At 60.2% G+C, this 19,315-nt stretch overlaps 1 protein-coding gene across 7 annotated transcripts; it reads right to left on the reverse strand.

The window, feature by feature from the left end:
* Positions 1-192: 192 nt before the first annotated feature.
* TNS2 (tensin 2) lies at positions 193-16,273 on the reverse strand. Of its 7 annotated transcripts, XM_042246691.1 has the most exons (30): positions 13,411-13,607; positions 12,702-12,814; positions 11,725-11,833; positions 11,225-11,262; positions 10,317-10,355; positions 9,956-9,994; positions 9,746-9,795; positions 9,338-9,509; positions 8,981-9,031; positions 8,594-8,716; positions 8,447-8,511; positions 7,326-7,409; positions 6,839-6,951; positions 6,684-6,744; positions 6,348-6,474; positions 5,964-6,093; positions 5,793-5,858; positions 5,602-5,715; positions 4,172-5,383; positions 3,918-4,068; positions 3,204-3,793; positions 2,999-3,088; positions 2,581-2,706; positions 2,303-2,395; positions 2,100-2,177; positions 1,861-1,938; positions 1,284-1,452; positions 1,119-1,187; positions 983-1,012; positions 193-840 (listed from the first exon to the last, which is right to left on the reverse strand). In XM_042246691.1, the coding sequence occupies exons 2-30, from the start codon at positions 12,738-12,740 to the stop codon at positions 702-704; spliced, it is 4,245 nt and encodes a 1,414-aa protein (XP_042102625.1). In that variant the 5' UTR covers positions 12,741-12,814; positions 13,411-13,607; the 3' UTR covers positions 193-701. The 7 variants fall into 7 exon arrangements, with proteins under 7 accessions (XP_042102625.1, XP_060268532.1, XP_042102624.1 ...); XM_060412549.1 differs by lacking the exons at positions 12,702-12,814; positions 13,411-13,607 and adding an exon at positions 16,107-16,273 and having other exon boundaries at positions 6,348-6,423; XM_042246690.1 differs by lacking the exons at positions 12,702-12,814; positions 13,411-13,607 and adding an exon at positions 16,107-16,273.
* Between the last annotated feature and the right edge of the window lie 3,042 nt (positions 16,274-19,315).

The following is a 19,315-nucleotide window of genomic DNA, read 5'->3' on the forward strand; positions in this document are numbered from 1 at the left end:
AATCCTTCCCAGTACACGAGCCGGGGACTGGGCTGGAGGAGGGAGTGGCGAAGGGCTGTGGGGCCAGGGAGAGGGATCATGTGTGTACCACAGGCATGGCTTGGGCCTGGGGTGCCCTAAGAAACACAGGTGTGGTCCCGGGAGACCCGAGGCTTTGTCCTTCCTGGAAACAGGCATGAGTCTAACTCTAACTAAACATTATAGAAACTCTTTATTATTAGACAAAAATAGACTCTTATTTTTTTTTTCTTTCCCCCCCTTTTCATGTGATCCTACTCTGATCTCTCTGCTCAGAGGGGAGGTAAAGGAGGGAGTGCCTTGCTCCCCACACCTCTCCCCTCTCCCTGCCGTGCTGGGACCTGCAGCTGGTAGAGCAGGCAAGGCCTGTCTCCCCCTCCAGCGCAGATGCTCTCCTGCAGGTGGGGCTGTCCAGATAACCCCCTCCAGGCTCCACCACCTCACCCTCACACACCGTCTCTGCCCTCTGCTCACATGCAAGGTCATCTCATGGGCCCATCCACTTCGCTTAGCAGGCTGGGGGCGGGGAAGGAGAGCAGCGTCCCAGGCCGTTGTGTCCGCTCCCCATTCCTAGGGGAGAGGCCGGCTCCTGGGTCTCCTGGGTCCAGGCCAGGGGAAGTGAGGGCTGTGTGGTGCTGAGAGGGGCACAGTGTCGACGTGGGCTTGGAGCTTGTGGCCTTCCTTCATTTCCTCTGGCCCAGTAGAACTTTGGTGATGAAGGTGACAATGGCGCCTGCAGGCTGATCTGGGTCAAGCTCTGCGAAGAGGTGGCACACATTCTCCCAAGGGCTTCCCGGCTTCTTGGCCACGAAACCAAAGATCCTGGGGGCACAAAGGCAGGGTGGGGAGCGATGAGCACCCCTTCCTCAGGGATGGCCATGCCAGGGATGGGGAGCAAGCAGGCGCCTGGACACCATGCTGATGCCGCGCTGGGAGGGGAGATGGCACCCTGGCAGAGGCTTACTTGGAGGTGGTCCCGTCGGAGTTGGTCCATCTGCGGAAGGAGAAGAACTGTGAAGGGATGCACCCAGGGAAGAGCTACCAGTGGAGAAGCTGGGCTGTGGGGACTGTGGGATGAAAGGGCTGGGAGGGAGGGTCACCTCCGGTCCTGAGGATCAGTGCTGGAGAAGGTGATGCTGTTCACTGGATAATGGCGGCGAAAGAAGAGCCTGGAAGGATGAGGGTGGGGAAAGTCACCCAGAAATCGGGGCTCCCGGGGTCTGTGCCTGGGGTCCCCCAGGGGCTTACCCGGCACACATACTCACTTCCTTTGATTGTCTGTGAGTGTGATGCCCTGGGCTGAGACCTTGAAGTGGACGACGGCTGGCGCAGGGCGAGGGCTGCAGCTCAGAGCTGCGGAGCTGGCCCGTGCCACTGCTTGGGGGCCTGTCAGCGACTCCGTCTCCACTGAGGTCAGGTAGAGCACGCTGCAGGCTGCACGGTGAGGAGTGGGTTGAAGGGAGCAGGGAGCAGTGGCTCTGCCAACCCCAGTTCCATCTCCCCTCCGTGTTCCACCCGCCCAGCTCTCGCATTTTCCCCAGCTAGTGCTGCTCAAAATGCATCCGTCACACAGGTAGCCTGTTAAAAAGGCAGGTGACTGCGCGAGGTCTTTAGTCAGAGATGCTGGAAAGAGGCTGGAGAATCTGCATTCTAACAAGACCGCACCCCTGCAGCCTAGACAGGTCTCCCCATCCCATCATGTCTATGGGGACAGGCCTCCCCTGCCTTCCTGGGTGAGGTGCATCTGCCAGGGCTGGCCCACACACAAGGCCTTTCTGTTCCCCATGTGTCAGGGGTGTCCTATCTGGTGCGCGGGGAAGGGAAGGAGGGAGAGGCCCGTACCGGCGCCTTGACGCAGGAGGTCTGCCGCTGTACTCATGTTGCTGGGCACTGGGGCCTCTGGGACCTCCTCCAGAGGATCTGAGGGAAATGGGGGTCAGCAGGGAGTGGCAGTCCCAGGAGCTGAGGGTACCCTCTGCCGTCCCAAGGGAAGGCAGGCAGGCAGGGAGCCAGGACCGGAGATTGTGCCTTTGGCCACAGTGGGAGGGGAGAAGGGGGAGGACAGATGCCCAGACACCCACCTTTGCTGGGAATGCGCAGGCAGCAGGGCAGGGACAGTGGGGAGATGGAGTGCTGGGAGACCAGGGCTGACAGGCTGCCTGCAGGGGAAAGGCGAGCGGGCTCCTGAGGTGCCCAGAGACACCTCCAGTCCTCCACCTCCCTCCTGACACCTCTTGGCCTCCCTGCAATGCCAAGTGCAGCCTTCCCCACCCCTGCTTCTCACCAAAGTAGGGCTCGCTGGGACAGCCCTTGATCTTCACCCCTTTGGGCCCAGTCTCAATGAGAAAATGGCGGACCAGCTGTTCCGAGGGGTCCCCTGACAGGAGTGGAGAGGAGGGGAGAAGATTCCAGGTTCTACTTCTCTGCTGGAATTCTCTACCAAGCAGGAGAGCTCATCTCCTCCTCCTCCCTACTATGAAGTGACACGGGCCACCCTGCCTGGTCTTGCCTCTGTGCCTCCCTCACCCCATCCCCTCCCCCTCAGGCTGGGCCACTCTGTACCTTTCCAGGACTGGGCGCTGGGAGGGGGCGTGGCCACCTTGAGAGCCAGCCCATAGGCTCCTTGGAATGAATGACTGTCCCTGATCAGGAAGGCCCCAGGGTCTTTGTCCTTCAGCAGGGTGATGGCTGGGGGAGGCAGGAGAAGCTTTCACAGGGGCAGACCAAGCCCCAGGCAGCCCCTCCGCTCTGCTGCCCGAGCCCCCCAGACCTCTGGCCCTGACAGCTGTGGTGTCAGCACCCAGGATGCCACTGGGGAGTCAGTGCACTGGGCACTGAGCAGGTGAGACCTCCTCGGGCCTAAAACCCAGAATCATCTGCTAGAAAGAGGCTCGGCCCAGAGGAGGCCCACTGATGAAGTGGCACAAACCAGAAGCTGAGCCAGAGGCCCGGAGGGAGTAGGGGCAGGCTGGCTTCTCACCTTGGTCACGGGACAGGTGTGGCTTGTACCAGAACTTGGATGTGTCCTGGACAAACTTGACATTGCTCTGGCTCTCTTGCATCGGGGGCTCTAGAACAGGGAGGGACTAAGCTTTACCCCAGGGCTCCCCAGTCCCCATGCCATGCCCCTCCCTGGAAACCAGGGTTCTCCTAAGGTGGCCCCAGCCTCCTGAAGGCCTTTATACCTGGGGGTTGGGGGGCATTATCCGGGAGCAGAGGTGCAAAAGTGACATGGTGACTAGCGCCTCTGGCTGGTGGTGATGCCTGCTCCGGGCCCCAGGGTCCCGGCTGCTGCCCAGGCCCCAGCAGATGGCGTTTCTCAGGAAGGGGGGGTTGGGGGGGGCCGTTGATGTCGTAAGATGCAGCCAGAGGAAAGGCAGGTGTGGGCGAGCTCTGAGGGGGTTCTGGGCTGGCCACAAGCCAGGGCATCTGAGTAGGCACAGGGGTGAGGGGGGACCCATCCGGGCTGTCTGGGGGATCTCGCAGGCCCTGCCAAGGGGCATGACGGAGGCCGGGCAGGGTGTTGGGTACAGGCCCCCTTGGACTGGTGCTGTCCAAGCGGCCCCCCAGGCTCCTCTCCTGAGGCCAGTCGTTGGGAGAGCTGGGTGGGGAGGCTGAGGAGAAGGCGCCAGGGGCTGGAGGCTCAGGCCCACTTCCCGCAGGCAGCTCTGGAGCCTTATCAGCGCCTCCCTGGGAAACAGGCGGCAAGGCCTCCGCGGGACTCAGTCTCTGAGTGGGCGCCAAGGTGGGGGACCGGGTGTCCTGCCGTCGGGTGCTGCAGGGAGGGAGGGCGGGCAGTTTAGTTGGGTTGCAGAGCCCTGTGTGAGGTGCCTGCCAACACAGGCTTCAGTGTCTACCCAGATAAGGAGGCCCCTGAGCTGCCCAGCCCCACGAAGCACCTCTCCTTGCCCTGGACGGGGCTGCTGGTGTGCAGCGGTGTGGAAGGACCAGACAGCTCGGAAGCGGTGCTGCACTGGGCATCTCGCGGGGACCGGGGCAGGGTGCTGTGCCCGCTGGGACTCTCCCTCCAGGACACAGGCTCCGGCGACTCTGCAGGGAGAGAAGGGGTTGTAGCTCTTCCTCAGTCTGTGCTTTCCCCACCATTCCCCAGAACCCTCTTCTGCCCTGGGCATCCCCCTTCCCAGGGCCTCACCTGGAGATGCCAAGGGTCCTGCTGGGGCCAGGTGCCCAGGCAGCGGATACCGGTCCCCTCCTTCCTCTGCAGGGATCTCATAGCTCAGCTTCCTGGACTGGGGGTAGGGCGGGCTGCCAGGGGAGATGGAGCCAGCCCGGGGGGAGTGGGCACGAGGGCTGGGATACCCTCTACCCTCACCTGGAGACCCACAGCTGTGCGGCACCCGGCCGTATGCTGGGCAGCAGCTGGGAACTGCGCCTCCATAGCCGTACGTCACCAGGGCAGGGTACCCTGGGTGCCCATACCTGCCCTCGGGGCACAAGGCATAGGAGCAGCCCTCATGCCCTTCCTCGCCTGCCTTCGGTGGCTTCAAGCAGCTGTAGTCAGGCAGCGGGGTATGGTGGTGCCCGCAGGCAGGCACCAGCAGGGGCAGCGGGTGCCCGGGTCGCACCGGGTGCAGGAGGGGCTTACCAGCCTCACTCGCCCAGCCCTCCCCAGCCTCCCTCTCCAGCCGCAGCCCATAGAGGGCTGCCGTGGGCAGTGCTAGCTTCTCCTCACAGGCAGGGCACGAGCACAGTGCAGGCAGCCCTGGGTCTTCCAGGATCACCACCTCCCGGTAGCCTGGGGGGCGGTAGCCAAAGTCTCCATTGGTGGGTTTCCCCAGCTCAGGCGGGTAGGGGTACGGCCCCTCGGACAGCGAGCGGCAGAGGCGCCTCTTCTCCACGGAGGGCTCAGCATAGCCCTGGGGGGCCCCCTCATAGGCTCCGAAAGCCAGCCGCCGCCTCTCCAGGGTCCCCTCTGGCCGGTAGTAGCCTCCATTGGGGACCCCGCAGGGTTCCCGGTAGCCCTGGCGGCAGGAGCAGTGGCGGCTGAGGCCAGGCCTGTGTCCTGAATATATTCCGAGGTGGGGGCCTCCGCCCGCAGCGGGCTGGTCTTCATCATCAAGGATGGCCGTCTCGCGCCCAGCTCCCCGGCCCCCACTGGCCACTCCACAGCCTCCCAGCAGGCGCTCGAGCTCCTGCCGCTCGGCAGCCGTCGGAGGTGGCCGGCCAGGGGACTCGGCGGCCGGCTCCGTGGTCAGCGTGGAGGAATGGCCAGAGTCGCTGCTGACAGAAAGCAGCGGGGGTGGGGGTGGCTCCGGAGATGGGGCCGGTGGGGTCTGGCGGGGGGCTCGCTGCACCTGGGCATAAGGACTGCCATCCAGGGGCCCCCGGGTGTGGGTGACAGAGTCTGAGTGGGGAGAGGATCCGGGCGGTATAGCAAGCAGGCCACAGTGGCGGGGGGAGAGAGAGAGAGAGAGAAACAGACAAAGCGCGTGTGTTAACAGGGGATGGTGCCGGAGACTCCAGCTCGGGGGTGTCTCTTGGGAGGGTGTCTGTCTAGGGAGGGAAGCATGTCCCCCCACAGGAAGCTCCACCTCCCTCCCCCTCTGGGGGCACCCCACACACCATCCGCACTGTCCTCATGGTGCAGGTTGAAGTTCTCGTAGGAGTCCCAGCGCACTGCGGGCTCTGCAGTGTTGTAGTCGACAGAGACGGAGGGCTCATTCCGTGGGGTGCTACCTATAGAAGGGCGCCCCGGGGGTGAGGAGCAGGGAGACAACCCCTGCCCCCTGCCCCCTGCCAGGCTTGGCTCTTACCTTTGATCTTCTCTGGGCTGGAGGAGAAGACGAACTCCACCGAGGCTTGGAAGGGGAACCTCTCGTCTGTGGGGAGTGGACAGTGAGGAGCAGGTGACCCCCTCCCTGCCCTTACCCACCTGCCTGCCTTCACCCGGGCTCCAGCCCCCAGGCCACTTGTCTCCAACTCACCGGCCCAGGCCTCATCCAACTGGTCCTTGGAGAAGATGAGCCGTGGTCCATGGATAGTGCATGTGTGGAACTGGACTCGGAATACGAGGGTCCGGTCAGTCCCCCGGCTACCCTTGTGATAGCATGTTACCTGGGGGAGGGGAGGGAGACCAGCATTCAGGCTCTGTGTCCACACACGTCTCCTCTGTGCTTCTACCCTGGGGACTATCTGGGTGCGGCTCTGCTCTGCCTCAACTCCAAGGTGACCTCCCCATCAGGAAGACAACCTCCTTGCCCTCCAACCTGCCTTGAATTGATGGCTCTCCAGAGACGGTGCAGCTGGCAGCGTTCACCACCACCCCGACCCCACCCCCAGGACTCTCTCTGTGGCTAAGGCCCCCTCACCATGACATCGCCTTTGAGGAGGAGGGCTGGCTCCAGGCTGATACAAAGCTGCTGGGGACCAGGGCCTGCAACATGACTGGGGAAGAGAGGGCAGAGCTGAATCAGGGGCACTTGGATGCACCGGAGGCTGTCAAGAGTCAGGAGGGAGTTGGGCGATCAGAGACTGAGCCCTTCCTGAGCGTGAGCCCTTTAAGCATCAGCTTCCCCATCTGTAAAACGGATTCTACGATGCTATTAGTTTTGGGGTGCAGTGGCTAGAGCTGGAGGCCCAGCTGTCCAGGAAAGGCTGGAAAAACAGGGATTCAGGGAGAAGGAGTCTGGCAACAGAGCACTCACTAGACTCCTGATGTGTAGACAAGCTGCATGGATTGGTAGATCTTGAGGAAGGGCTGGAAACCTAGAGGGCAAAAAAGAGAAGGTCCATGAAGGGCAGTGAGTGGAGGGGGTGGGGGACAGTGCCCCCCGACAGAGCACATTCCAGGCAGACTCACCTGCACCAGGTTCAAAGGCTGGCAGCACGGGCACCAGCACATAGTGCAGGAAGAGAGGGCTGCTGTTCATGCGGATGGCCCCGGACAGCAGACCGCTGAAGTAGGTGATGTACCTGGCGGCAGGATTTAAGAGGGATGGAAGCCCCTTCCAGGTCTCAGCCTCATATGATACAGCAATGGGCCCTGACTATCCTGTGAGTCCCTCTTTATCGCAAGACTCAGCTTTATTTTCTGTATAGCTCTGGCTAACATCCCAAACGATCTTGTCTATTTATTCATAGGTCTGTTGCCTTCTACCCCACCAGCATGTAAATAAGCCCCGTGAGAGCAGAGACCTTGGATTTGTTCTGCATTCTCAGCACCTGACACAAGCCCCGAGCACACAGGAGGTGCTCCCGGAAGGTGCGCTGTATGAATGAGATAAGCTTGGCCTGGGCAGCCACGGAGGGACCTGCTCGCCTGGCCCATCCCCACCCAGGCTGCTCACCGGCGCTGGGAGGGCTGCAATTCTGCGGCAACCTTGTCTTCACAAAACTTCCGCATGGTAAGGGTCGCCAGCGCCTGGTCTGCCCTGGGGAGACAGGGGCCAGTGTGGGGGCTAAGGGGGTGGTTACATCCTGGTCTCCCTTTCCTAAGCTCCAGGGGAGGGAAGAGTGGTGTGATTCCCCGCAAGTCTAGAGGAAGTTCAGAGTGGTGGTGAAGAGAACTAGAAACCCCACAAGCAGTCACTTTACTAGTTGTTGGGCTGCAGGCAACCGTTTCCTGAGTTTTAGTTTCTTCTTCGGTAAAATGGGACAATAAGACCATGCTATGGGTTGAACTGGGGCTTCCCCGGTGGCTCAGTGGTAAAGAACCCAGCTGCCAATGCAGGAGACATGCGTTTGATCCCTGGGTCGGGAAGATCCCATGGAGAAGGAAAGGGTCACCCACTCCAGTATTCTTGCCTGGGAAATCCCATGGCAGAGGAGCCTGGCGGGCTACAGTCCGTGGGGTAGCAGAAGAGTTGGACATGACTTAGCGACTAAACAACAAAAACGGGTTGAATTGTGTCCCCCCAGAAGATATGTACCTCAGAATGTGACCTTATTTGGACATAGGGTCGTTGCAGATGTAATTAATTAAGATGTTATACTGGAGTAGGGTGAGCCCTTAATCCAATGTGATTGGTGTCCTTAGAAGAAGAGAAGAAGAGACAGACACACAGACACACAGGAAGAAGGCCATGTGACGATGAAGGCAGAGACTGGAGCGATCCACCTATAAGCCAAGGGACACCAAGGACTGCTGGCCACCACCGGCAGCTGGGAAGAGGCCACTCCCAGAGTCTCAGCGGGAGTGTGGCCCCGCTGACACCTTGATTTTAGACTTTTAGCTTCCAGAACTGAGACAACAAAGTTCTGTTGTCTTAAGCTACTTAGTCTGTGGCACTTTGTTATAGCAGCCCTAGGAAAGTGGTGAAGTACAAGTGAGAAAAAGGAGGTGGAAAGCTCAAGTTTATAGTAAATGGCTCTGGACCCTGAGGTGGGCTTTAGAGGAGGGGGGCTCATCAAGGGCCAGCTGGAGGGAGGGTCCCTGGGGAAGTGGGAACTTGGGGCTGGGGCACCTTACCCTGCAGAGATCTTGCTGTAGTGCATGTAGGCAGAGACGATGACACCGAGCTTGCCCTTGCTCCCCTGAGGACAAAGAGGGATAGAGGGCTTGCTGGGGCCCTTTGCTGAGGGCCCCCAGTCCTGTGAACCTGAAGTTCCAGCTCACCTTGCAGTACAATACGACCACGTGCTGCGGGTCAGCGCTGAGCCAGGTCTCCATGGCTTTGCAAATGGAGCACAGCTTGTCTAGGGGGGGTGCGTGCAGCTCAGGCCAGCCAAAGTCCTGGACCTGAGGGGTACAGGGGTGGAATTGGGGCTGGTGGCCACCAAAGAAGAGGTGAGTGGGGTGGAAGAGGGATAGGGTTTAGGTGCCTGGAGACAAGTTCAGGGGCCTGTTCTTGTATCGATGACAGCCTCAACTCTTTCCTCACCGAGATGATGGGTGGATACCTGCTACACCATGCTTTGGGCTGTCCCAAGTGACAAATCATATGGGCAAGTGCTACTATTAATACTGAGAAGGCTGGGGGTGATGGTTTTAATTCCCTCCTACCTTCGGGTTTAGGCGGGTCAGGTCATGTCTTTTCTCTGAAAGGTTGAAGAGCTGCAAGAAAAGTGGGTTAGGGCGTTAGGCGAAGTGACCCCAGGCAGCGAGGCGTGGTGATTCTTGGAGGTGTCACCTGCTGTGACCCTAAGTAAGGGTCTTTCTCCAAAAGGAGGAAGTGACTAAGGCCCAGCCTAACTTTGACAGCCTCATCAGTCGTCTGCCTTCTAGGTCTGCTCCGTGGAGCGTCCGGGGCCCTGCCCACTCGGGGCCCCGCCTCCACAGGTTTGACGTCAGGGAGCCGCCGGGCCCTGCTGGCCCTCCCAGCCCTCTCATTGGCTGACTGAAGCAGGTCCCGCCTCTCACCAGGTACTTGTCACGGTGCTTGGATTGCAGCACGTGAGCCAGCTCGCGCAGGTGGCCCCGGTGTCGCTGCTCGTCGGGCCGCGCGGGGAAAGAGGCGGCCAGGATCCGCTCCGTCACGTAGGTGAGGTCCAAGTCCCAGCGGCGCTCCATGAGCGGGTCCAGGCTGAAGCTCCTGGGGAGGAGGGGGCCAAGCTGTGTTAAGAGCGGGGCGGGGAGAGGGTGTGGGGCGGGCACCGGGAGGCTGGTGTGATGGAAAGGTGTCTGGCCGACTACAGGTGAGGCCTCCTGGGTCCTGACCTTTTGGGGGTGGGCTGTCCTAGAGAGCTTTGTTGGGGGGAACTGCCCTGGGCTGAGGTGTGGGGTATGAGGAAAGGGCTCATATGGGACCACAACTGGCACCCTACTTACCTGGGCAGAGTGCTGCGCTGCTTTGAGTGGTTCAGAGACTTGGTGGATCCCTGGTGGATGAGATGAGATTTTGCACACATCTTTTGTGCCCCTCACTCTAGGCTTCCCCACTCCAGAGTTCCATGAATTTTGCTTCAGGAGAGACCTAGGTCCTTAGTCCCACAGCTATCTGCTTCCGCCCCCCCAAGCCCCCCTGCAGCTTCACCTTACCAGGTGCTCTATGCGCCTCACAGGGGCGGTGTTTCTCCGCTAGAGGGAGAGGGGGGAGGAAAAGGGAGTGGTTAGGCAAGGGGCAAGGACCAGTCTGGGCCTGGGGGCAGTGGGGAGGGCTTGTGTGTGTCCCTGTGAGGGATGTATTAGGTGGGGCAGGGAGAGAGGGAGGAGTCCTAAGCCAGAGCAGGCCCAAGACACAAGAGCAGAGGGCTCAAAAAGTTTTCCACTGTCTCAGGATGGCCACTATGCACAGCAGTCCATTCAAGAGAACTTCTTGAGGCCCATCTGTGGCCACCAGACCTCTGGACACTGCAGCCTGGTTCTCTGGATCCCCCACCCTATCCCAGAGCACACTCACCAGCTCCACGGGAGGCAAAGCCTGACAGGACGAAGTCACCTGGAAGGAGACTGGAGTGAGGAGCTGAGCTGCTGGTGAAATGGGCTCTCCTGGGCTTAAGGATGGGGCCACCCCTCAGCTTCAGCAAGAAAGTGGAGGGGCTGTCAGCAGATGGGCACAGGCTGCAACTGAGGTTCTCTATTTAAGGGAGCCTCCCCTCTGGCCTCTCGGCCTCCCACCCCTGGGCCCCCAACATGTTACTCTTGGCTCCCAGCCCCCTGCCCACACAGACCCCCATTCATCCAGCTGCAGGGTAGGAGTTATATATAGAGCCATGCAGGCAGGCCACAGCCAGGGACAGACACTGGCCTCTTTCACTGGGAGACCCCGCCCCTGGGCACACAGCTCCCCAAAGCAAGCTCCAAGGGCCTAGGACCCCTCACACTGCAGAAGGAGAACTAGGGCACCTCAGAGACGGGGCTGCCAATGGATAGTGGGTGCTGCCTACATCTTGCATCTTCTGCCCAGCCTTTCCAGGGCCCAGGACAAGACCCACTCACGCATCCTGAGGACCCTTCCCCAGAGGGAAGGCACAGCCCATCCGGCCACCAGTCTCTGCTTTGACCCCCACCCATCCCACCCTTCCTCCTCCTCGTTCTCCTCCTCTTCCCTACACCCCCCGCCCCCCCGCCCGTCCTCGCGCCAGCTGCAGCCTGGGCACAGCACCAAGACAAACGTGCTGTCTTGCTGTCCACCCGCCTGGGCCAGTCCTCCAGGGGGTGGAATAGGGCGGTTCTTAAAGGGCCCAGTACAGTACCCTCTGTTACCCAGCAGGGGTTCCCCAATGATGAGAGGGGTAGAGGGGAGGAGAAGCCCATTTCAGAGGAGGAAGGGACCCCAAGCCCCCCTCCCCACATCAGATTACCCACCTTTGCTTCACATTTTCTGTGTGTTGCCACCTTGCAGACTAGAGGGGATGGAGGGGAGGAGAGTGTTAGCACGGGCCTACTGGGGCAGTGGAAGGGGTGGCTCTCTTGTCTCCCCAGGTCCTGAAACTTCCCGGACTCCAGCTGTACTGAGCTGGCTGGAGTCCTGGAGCAGGGGCAGAGTTCAAGGGAAGCACATGGCAGGGGTGTGCTACTGCCCAGGCCAGGGAGTGGGGGACCCAGGGGCAATGTTCTAGGGTGGGTGCAGGTGAGGAGGAAGGCACGGAGGGAAGCCCCAGTTCCAGGTCAGGTGAGAGGGTAATTTAGAGTACTAGGCTTCCTGGGTGCTGGGGGCGCAAGGGCTGTTTGGAGGGGAGGCAGTTCCTCTTCACCCTCACGGTGCCCAGCCCATGCTCTGTTCTGGGGTCTGCCTGCTGGGGCTGTGCAGCCCAGGGGCGCTGGGCGATGCTCTCAGAGCCACAGCCTAGGGCGGGACGCCTCACCTCTGCATGAGACGCCTGTCCCATCGATGGCCGCCTTACACACGGCACACACTGGTGGTTTCTTCCGGAAGACCTTTTCCCGGAAGCTATGTGGCTCAGCTTTCCTAGGCTGACGGGTGGAGGGACAGACAGACAGGGGTGTCAGTTCCCACGGGTCCATCTCCAGGACGGGGCCGGGCCTGAGTACAGCACTTTTTCTGTCTTTTTCTATAGCCCCCAAACTTGTCAAACGCACTTGGCCACAGCTGTTTCCAACCAGTTATAGTGCTTGTCCTCGACAGTGCATAGAACCCGGCCCCTTGCGTCACCCTAGCTGGGTCAGCTCCTCCCCAAGGGATCACTTAGGCCCCTCACGTGGCCCTGGTGTGTGATACCCTTGTGGTCACTGTTACCCAAACCCTAGAGCTTCCGTTCTGGTGTAGGGGGTGGTGTTCCCGACTCCTCTATGAAAGCAACCTGTTTCTCCTCCCATCTTGCCCTCCCTAGCAGGAGGCGCCTGTAGGAAGTAAGCAGGGAGGGGGTCAGACATGAATGCAGGGTGTCAGTCACAAACACCCAGATGACCCAGCAGGAGTGTCCTCAGCCAGGCCTGCTTCCCTGGCGCCCACTGTCCCCGTCCTCCCAGCAGCTGACACGCCCCCCCCCCCCCCCGCCCCGCCCCCGTCAGAACAACATGTTTACTCATTGTGCACCAAGGCAGCAGGCAGCAATTGTGTAAGGAGGGGGCGGTCATGCTGGAGGGAGAGGCAGATGGAGGCACGACATGGAAATATTTAGCTGCCTTACTGCTCCAGGATGTAGTAAGCACCCAGTCACTTGAGAAGGTTCAAGAGGGATTCCAGCACTGAAAGGGGAGAGGGTGTACCCGCTGCTCTCTGGCCTCTCCCCTCCCAGAGTGCAGTGAGCAAGGTGGCTGGGATGTCCCCCACGGCCCAGGACTACCGTTCCCATCCGTCCATCCTCTGGGGACCGTTTACCTCCTTGTCTCCTCTCCTGTTTTTCTTCTGCTCTGGCATTCAAGTTCCGGCCTCCCTCCCCCATACATAGTACTGTCTTATGTTGCCCTGAGATGCCTTTTTGAGGGGTAAGGCTGAAAAAAATGTGGGGAAAGGCAGTGATGGGGCCTCTAGGCCCCCCAGCCTGGGGATGCAGGCAGCACCTCTGGTGCCTTGGCTGTCCTTGAAGCTACTGGATTAAACTCAACTTGAACTCTTCTGGGCTGGACCAACTCTGCCAGACCCACTAGGAAACTTGGGTGCATTTTGGTATTAATGGCACAGGCAGATGATGTCAGTGGAAAGCAAGTCAAGCCCCCTTGTCTAAGGCACTTCTAAGACCTGGCCGCCTCCCTTCCTTCCTTTGCCACCCCTGCCCCATTTCCCCTATCTTCCTGGGCTCCAAAATAGTACCCGGAAAGGTCCTACCATAATGTATACCTGCCCGTGCAGGGCTGGCCTGGGCTAGGGCAGGGAAGGTGACAGGGGAGCTGATGAGGATTTGCTATCACCCAGGCTTCTGTTGCTCATATCACAGCCCTGGCCGCTCCAAAGAGACAGAGTAACGAGGGGACACAGGACTAGGGAAGAAGGCTGAAACTGGGACGAAGCTCTGGCCGGAGTTCTGGCCCCCTCCCCCACTGCCCACTCCTCCACCCAGACCCCTCTGCCCAGTCAAGGGCACTCCTACCCTGCTGGTGGCCCGGCTGCTGTCCCTCCTCCCCAGGGCTCTGAGCAGCCTCTCCACAGGGCCGCTGGACTTCATGGTTCTCTGGCTGCCTGGGGTGCTGGCCTTGGGGCCCGAACAATGCTGGGGCCTGGCCCGGGGCTTCCTGGAAGCGGCCTGGCGGAGGCAGCCGCTTCCCTTGGGTGGAGAGTAGGCTGTCTGGCTGGTGTGAGGAGAAGCCCAGCCCTGGAAGTGGAAGGGAGTGCAGGCGGGAAGGGGGCAGGTCGCTGCTCCAGGAAGTGGGGGGTGGGGAGGATGTGGGGGAGGCCAGGAGATCAGATTCCCAGGATCTACCCTGCTGGGAGTGTCAGCCCAGGATCTTTTGCCCCCAACCCATCCTGCTCTAGAGCTGCCCCCTGGCCTGGGATCTACCCTATCCGGGGATCTGTGGGATCCTGAGGTCCAGCCCCCAGTGGGGCGGGGCAGGGGCGGGGTGGGAATTTAGGTCTCAGGGCCCTGGCTCAAGGGCCAGAGGGGAACGCTGCGTCCCTGCCAGGCCAGCCTCCCTGCCTGAACTCTCAGGCTCTCTAGGGACCTTCTAGTGGGAGGGAGGGGGAGCTGGGAATCGTTGTCCCAGCCAGTTCAGGACCTGGACTGCATCCTGAGGGTCAGCGTTCTGCCTCAGTTTCACTAGTTGGAAGCAACAGGAAGAGGAAAACATGCACTGGCCCCTTGCCCCCACCATCTACATCGAAAGCCAAATTCCAGCTGAGACTGCTCTGCCCACAGGAGTCAGTTATTCTGCCCTAGCCCAAGGCATTTGAGGCCCTTCTGAAAGCTCCCCAGCTGCCCTGCTCCGGACACAGTCCTTCACTCACCTCCTCCCTGGGTCCCTAGCTCCTCTTTGGAGCCTTGCCACTTGGGCCCTCCTCCTCCCTGTCCAGCCCTCCCCCCACCCCAAGCGTTAGTACTACCTTCATGGCTCCCCCAGCTCTGCTCTTCTTCCTCAGCAGCTGTCCCAGGGCTGGAGGACTGGACAGGAGGCCCCCCTCCCAACACATACTCCACCCCCCTCCGCGGGCCTCCTGCCTCCCTCCTGGGAACACAGCCAGCTTCCTGTCCCAGGAGTTAAGGGAAGGAGGTGGACTGGGGCATTGGAAGGGGGGGGGGACAGTAATCTTCCAAAAAATGTTAGGGGTTAACAGCCTGGGGGTTCTCAGCCCTAAGTCTTGGATCACAGCCCCCCAGAGCAGTCCAGTGGAACAGTCCAGCTGCTTGAAAGAATGCGCAAATGTGTGTGTCCTGTCCACCCCCCCAACATTTGCACGGTAGTTACTGAATGTCCCAGGGCTCTGGCAACTCCCCTAGCTCTGGCTTCTCCCACCAGGCCCTCAGCCTCCCCTCTCCCTCCCCCGTGCCCATCAAGGTTGGTCTAACCCTGCCTCCTCTGTGATGAGCCCACTCAGGACACTTCCTTGGGCTGGGCCTAGCCTGAGATGTCTCCCTTGAAGCTCTAATTCCCCTTCCAGGTCAGGAAGTCTGTCCCCAGGGTACCTTGGCCAGAGGGAAGCCTAACCAGTAACTGGAGAGGGGCACTGGCTCTGCAACCCACTCCCACCTCCAGCTCTGGCTGGTTCCCAGGACATTCCGGGCCCCTGGCCAGTGTGGGCAATCGGGCCGGCCTGGTCCAGGCCCCAGCTCTGCTGGGAGCAGGTGAAGGTATGGCGGTGGTGCCGGTGTGGGTGGTCTTTCTCCCCTCCTACTGCAGTTACCCCGACCAGGACTCCTCCAGCAGGCTTGTCTCTACTTCTGCTGCCTCCACAGGGGCTGAAAAGTCCCCTAGCTTGGCAACAGGTCCCCAACCTCCTCGGACCCTCGTTCTTGACCTCGTGGGTGGCTCACTAGCTCCTGTGTTGGGTGGCCAGGGAAGATGGCTTTGAGTCCCTCCCCACCCTGTGCAGCGCCTCTCAAGTGAGATAGAAGTGGGAGAGCGCTGAGCCCGCTGCTAGTGCTGACAGGAAAAGCAGCTCCCTGGGGCAAGCTTGGGAAGGCCAGGCCTGAGCTCTGGGACCCTGACCCTCTTCCAGCCCGCAACTTTCCCGAGCCTGTGTCAGTCTCTCCCCCAGCCTGGGCCCCTCTCACTCCAAAGCCCTGGGTTTGTTTGGAGAAACCCCTCCACCCGCGCTCCCCCTTCCTGGAAATAGCTGTGGTTGGATGAGCAGCTGGGAGCCCAGCCGCGGAGGAGGGGTGAGGCCCAGGGAAGGAGACAGGGAGGAAAGGAGAGTGCCCAGGGTGATCTGGAAAACTGACGATGGAGGCCGCATTTGCCTCGGTTTCCCCAGATGTGAGGTGGAAAAGGAAAACCCTGATACACACTCTCCCCGGCCAGTTCCCGCCCAAGTCCCGGGCCTGCGGGGGCGGTGCGCGTGCGTGGCGGGACCGAGCGGCGGCGAGTGCTGTCCCGACGCGCGAAGGCAAGACGGCCGGCCGGGGAGTGGCCGTGGGCTGGCCCCGCCCCCTGGTCACCTTTCGGGCCTCTGTCGGCCGCGGCCCTCGGGCCCCGGGCTCCAGACCCCCGACCTGGCGCGCCCGCTCCGCTCCCCACGCCCATTCGCCCCGCGCAGCGGCCCCGCGCCCCCTGGCGACCACCAACGGCACTGCCCGCCGCGCCGTGACGTACAGGCCGCCGCCCTCCCGCCCGGCGCCTCGCGGCCACTCACCTGCGGGGGGCGCCCGGCGGGGCGGGGGCGCGGCGGGGCGGGGCAGCAACAGGGGGAGCCCCCGGGCCAGCCCATCCCGCCCCGGGCCCGCGCCGAGCGGACGCTGAGGCGGAGGAGGCGGGACGGGCGCGCCGCGCTCGCCCCCGCCGCTCCCCGCGCCGCCCTCTGCTCCCTCCCGCGCGCTCTCCTCCCTCCCTCTTTCCCTCCTTCCCGGGCTCCAATCCCCACGTGCCGCCCGCTCCCCGCCCCTCCTCCTCCGTCTCTCTTCTCCCCACCTTCTCCGGCGAGTCCACGCGCCTAGGAGCTGGGAAGGAGGCATGCGGGGACTGGCAGAGACCCTCGGAGACAAATTCGGGGAGAGAGGTGGACACGGAGAACAGAGGGACAGGAAACAGAGCCCCGCAGAGACTGACCCAAAGAGAGACGGGAAAAGAAGCTTACGAGCCAGCAGAAGAAAAGGTGGACAGAAGGCACCAGAAGCAAGGGCGCAGAGGACTGCCTCAGCCTCTTTCAATCTGGCCCCTTCTCAGGAGTGTATTTGAGAGTGGGCTTGACCCCCAAATTAGGGGCCACCCGCGGCCTGGCCTAGTGAAGCTAGCACCACCGTCCCATCGGGGCTTCAGACGAAGGCACCGGGTGTCACTTGTGTCCCAAGTCACTGGGGAGGCTTCCCTGGTCCTCTGCCCCACGGGAGAACTCTCTCAGATGCCACTTATGCTCCCCTAAAGGACTCAGAGCTGAGGACCTCCAGGTCAAGTTCAACTCCTCATCCCTAACCCTAAGCCCCTCCAGTGAGCCCAAACACCCCCGTGCTTTGAACCTGGCCTGTCCTGTTCCCTAGGAGAATTCTGTTTAAAAAGTCTTCACTTTTAACTCAAGTTTCTGGCTTCCCAGTGGACATGGAAATTCATTCTAATCTCATTCACTATTTTTGCAGTGTCTGGATCTGGTACTAGATCGGCACTTCTTGGAACTGAGGCTCTGGGGTTGGTTTGAGTCTTGCTGCCCTGGAGGGGAAGGTAGGAGGAAGGAAGGGATGTCTTTCTAGAAGCGCAATCTATTCCCATTCCCAGATTCCCCACTGTTCTTTAGCAGTGAGTGGTTCCTGAAAGTTTCTCCCTCTTTCCCCCTCCCCTTTGGATTTTCCATGATGAAAACTGGCGGGGTCGGGGAAGGGGGTCAGGCGGATTCTGAGGAGCCAGTGCCCTGGCCTCAATGCCCAACGCCAAGCACTAAGGCCCTCTGTTCCTCACTGGCTCGTCTCTCATCTGGGTCTTTTCTGTGCTCATCTAGCCTTTGGCAAAGGCTGAGAAGTCTGGTTCTGATTACGAGAGAGTGGAGCACCTGATTCTAATCTGGCAGCAGGGAAGAGGTTGGGAAGTGGTGGATGGTGACAGTGCAGGGCCCCCAGAGACTGGCATTTGGGAGGGGTAGGTGTGGCTGGGACTCTTGAACTTACTGCTCTTGACTGAGTTGGTGTCCAATAGCCAGTCTCAGATTAGAGCGGCAGGAGTCACTGGGCTTTGGAGAAAGGGGTGAAGGATTGGAATGGAGCAGGGGAGGGAAGAGATCAGGAGGCACTAGGAGAAGGGGAGGGGCTAGAATTCGGAGGACAGGAATCCGAACCTACTGGGGAGGGGTAGGGCTGAAGATCATTTAGTGTATTTTGGCCAGATCTGATTATGTAATCGAGATACTGAGATATGAAAATTCACTCACTTCTTTCGAACCTCAGGCTAGCTCTTACAAAATCTTTCCTCTTCCAGAATTTGTTAGGGTCTTTGGCTGGGCCCTGGGATGCACACCAAAGAGGGTAGGTTGTAGAGGTACCAAAGGAGAGACTGGGACTCAGAGAAAACATCCTTCATTGGATCCCAGAACGGTGGGCAGGGCTAGAGCCTCACACTCATGCTGGTATTGCTACCCCTAAGAAACTTTTTTGGCAGGTGTGGTGGGGGTGGGGGGGCATGCTGCCTGGCTAGCAGGATCTTAGTTTCCCAACCACAGATCAAACCTGGCCCCTGGCAGTGAAAGTGCTAGGTCCTAACCACTGGACAACTAGGGAATTCCCACTAAAAGGAAATTTTGAGGTGCCAAAGAATTGAGGGAGGGTCATAAGATGGGTAGCTGAACTTACAGCTCAGGGGAAGGGGGCTGCAGGAGGGACGCTGAGGAAGGTGGAGAGTGAAAAAATAAAGGTGGCAGCTTGGAGAGGGTGAAATTATAATGGATGGCATGGGGGGCCAGCCAGGCATCCTGACTACCGTACCAGCTGAGAGCAGAGGAACTTTAGAAAGAAAGGGGAAAGGGAGGAGAAAAAAACCAGGATGGTTTCAGTGAAGGTGAATCAAGTTGAAGAACACCTTCTGACCCTTCTTGTAGGTTTTCCTTACCTTAACTATGCAGAGGGCAGCCCATCTTGACACGGAAGGCTGAACCCCCTCTTCCGTGGTCTGGGGTGATCCCATGCTTGTGATGCAGTGTGCTCAGATCCTTGGGGTGTGGGATTACAGGAGGAGGGCATCGAAAGAGTAGGCTGTTCTGGCACAAAGAGGTCAGGGGGACTTGAGGGAAGGGTTTGGGCTCTGGGAACCAGGAAGGGCGGGGGAGGGGCAGAGCTATCTCCAAAGGCGGATCTCCTGGCTGAGGACAGAGGGTATATTGTCCAACTGGGAGGTTGCTGCTGCTGGGCGGGGAGCAGTGCAGCTTGCCTCTTCCAAATTTTTCTTTTTGGTGAGACTGGGGGTGAGAGAAGGCAAAGCCTGTCATCCACACTTGTGGCCCTGGGGGTTATGACGGTTACTGAGGTTTTATTTGAGCAACAGCTTTCCAGAAGATGTGTAGGTCTCCCACTTCCTGAGAAACCAAATGCTGGGCACTTACTGGGACCCTGCCTTGGGATCCGGAGCCTAATGCTTAATCCCTGGAATACACGTGGGACCTGGCCAGACTCAAGTTGATGCCAAACCTGCAGCCTCCAGTTGCTCAAGACAACAGGTTGACAGGGCTGACCCATCTTGAAACCCAGTTCAACGGTTGGACTTCTGAGAGTCCATACATTCTGACTGAGGATGGGGGGCAGACCAGTGAACTTAACCCTGTTGGGACATAGAACGGGGACTTCCTTTCTCCCTGCCTTTTCTGTGCACAACCAATGTGAACCTCTTTCCAGTCAGCCCTTTTCCCATCTTCATCCTTCTTTCTATCAG

Source organism: Ovis aries, chromosome 3, assembly GCF_016772045.2.
Source record: "Ovis aries strain OAR_USU_Benz2616 breed Rambouillet chromosome 3, ARS-UI_Ramb_v3.0, whole genome shotgun sequence".
Taxonomy (NCBI): Eukaryota; Metazoa; Chordata; class Mammalia; order Artiodactyla; family Bovidae; genus Ovis; species Ovis aries.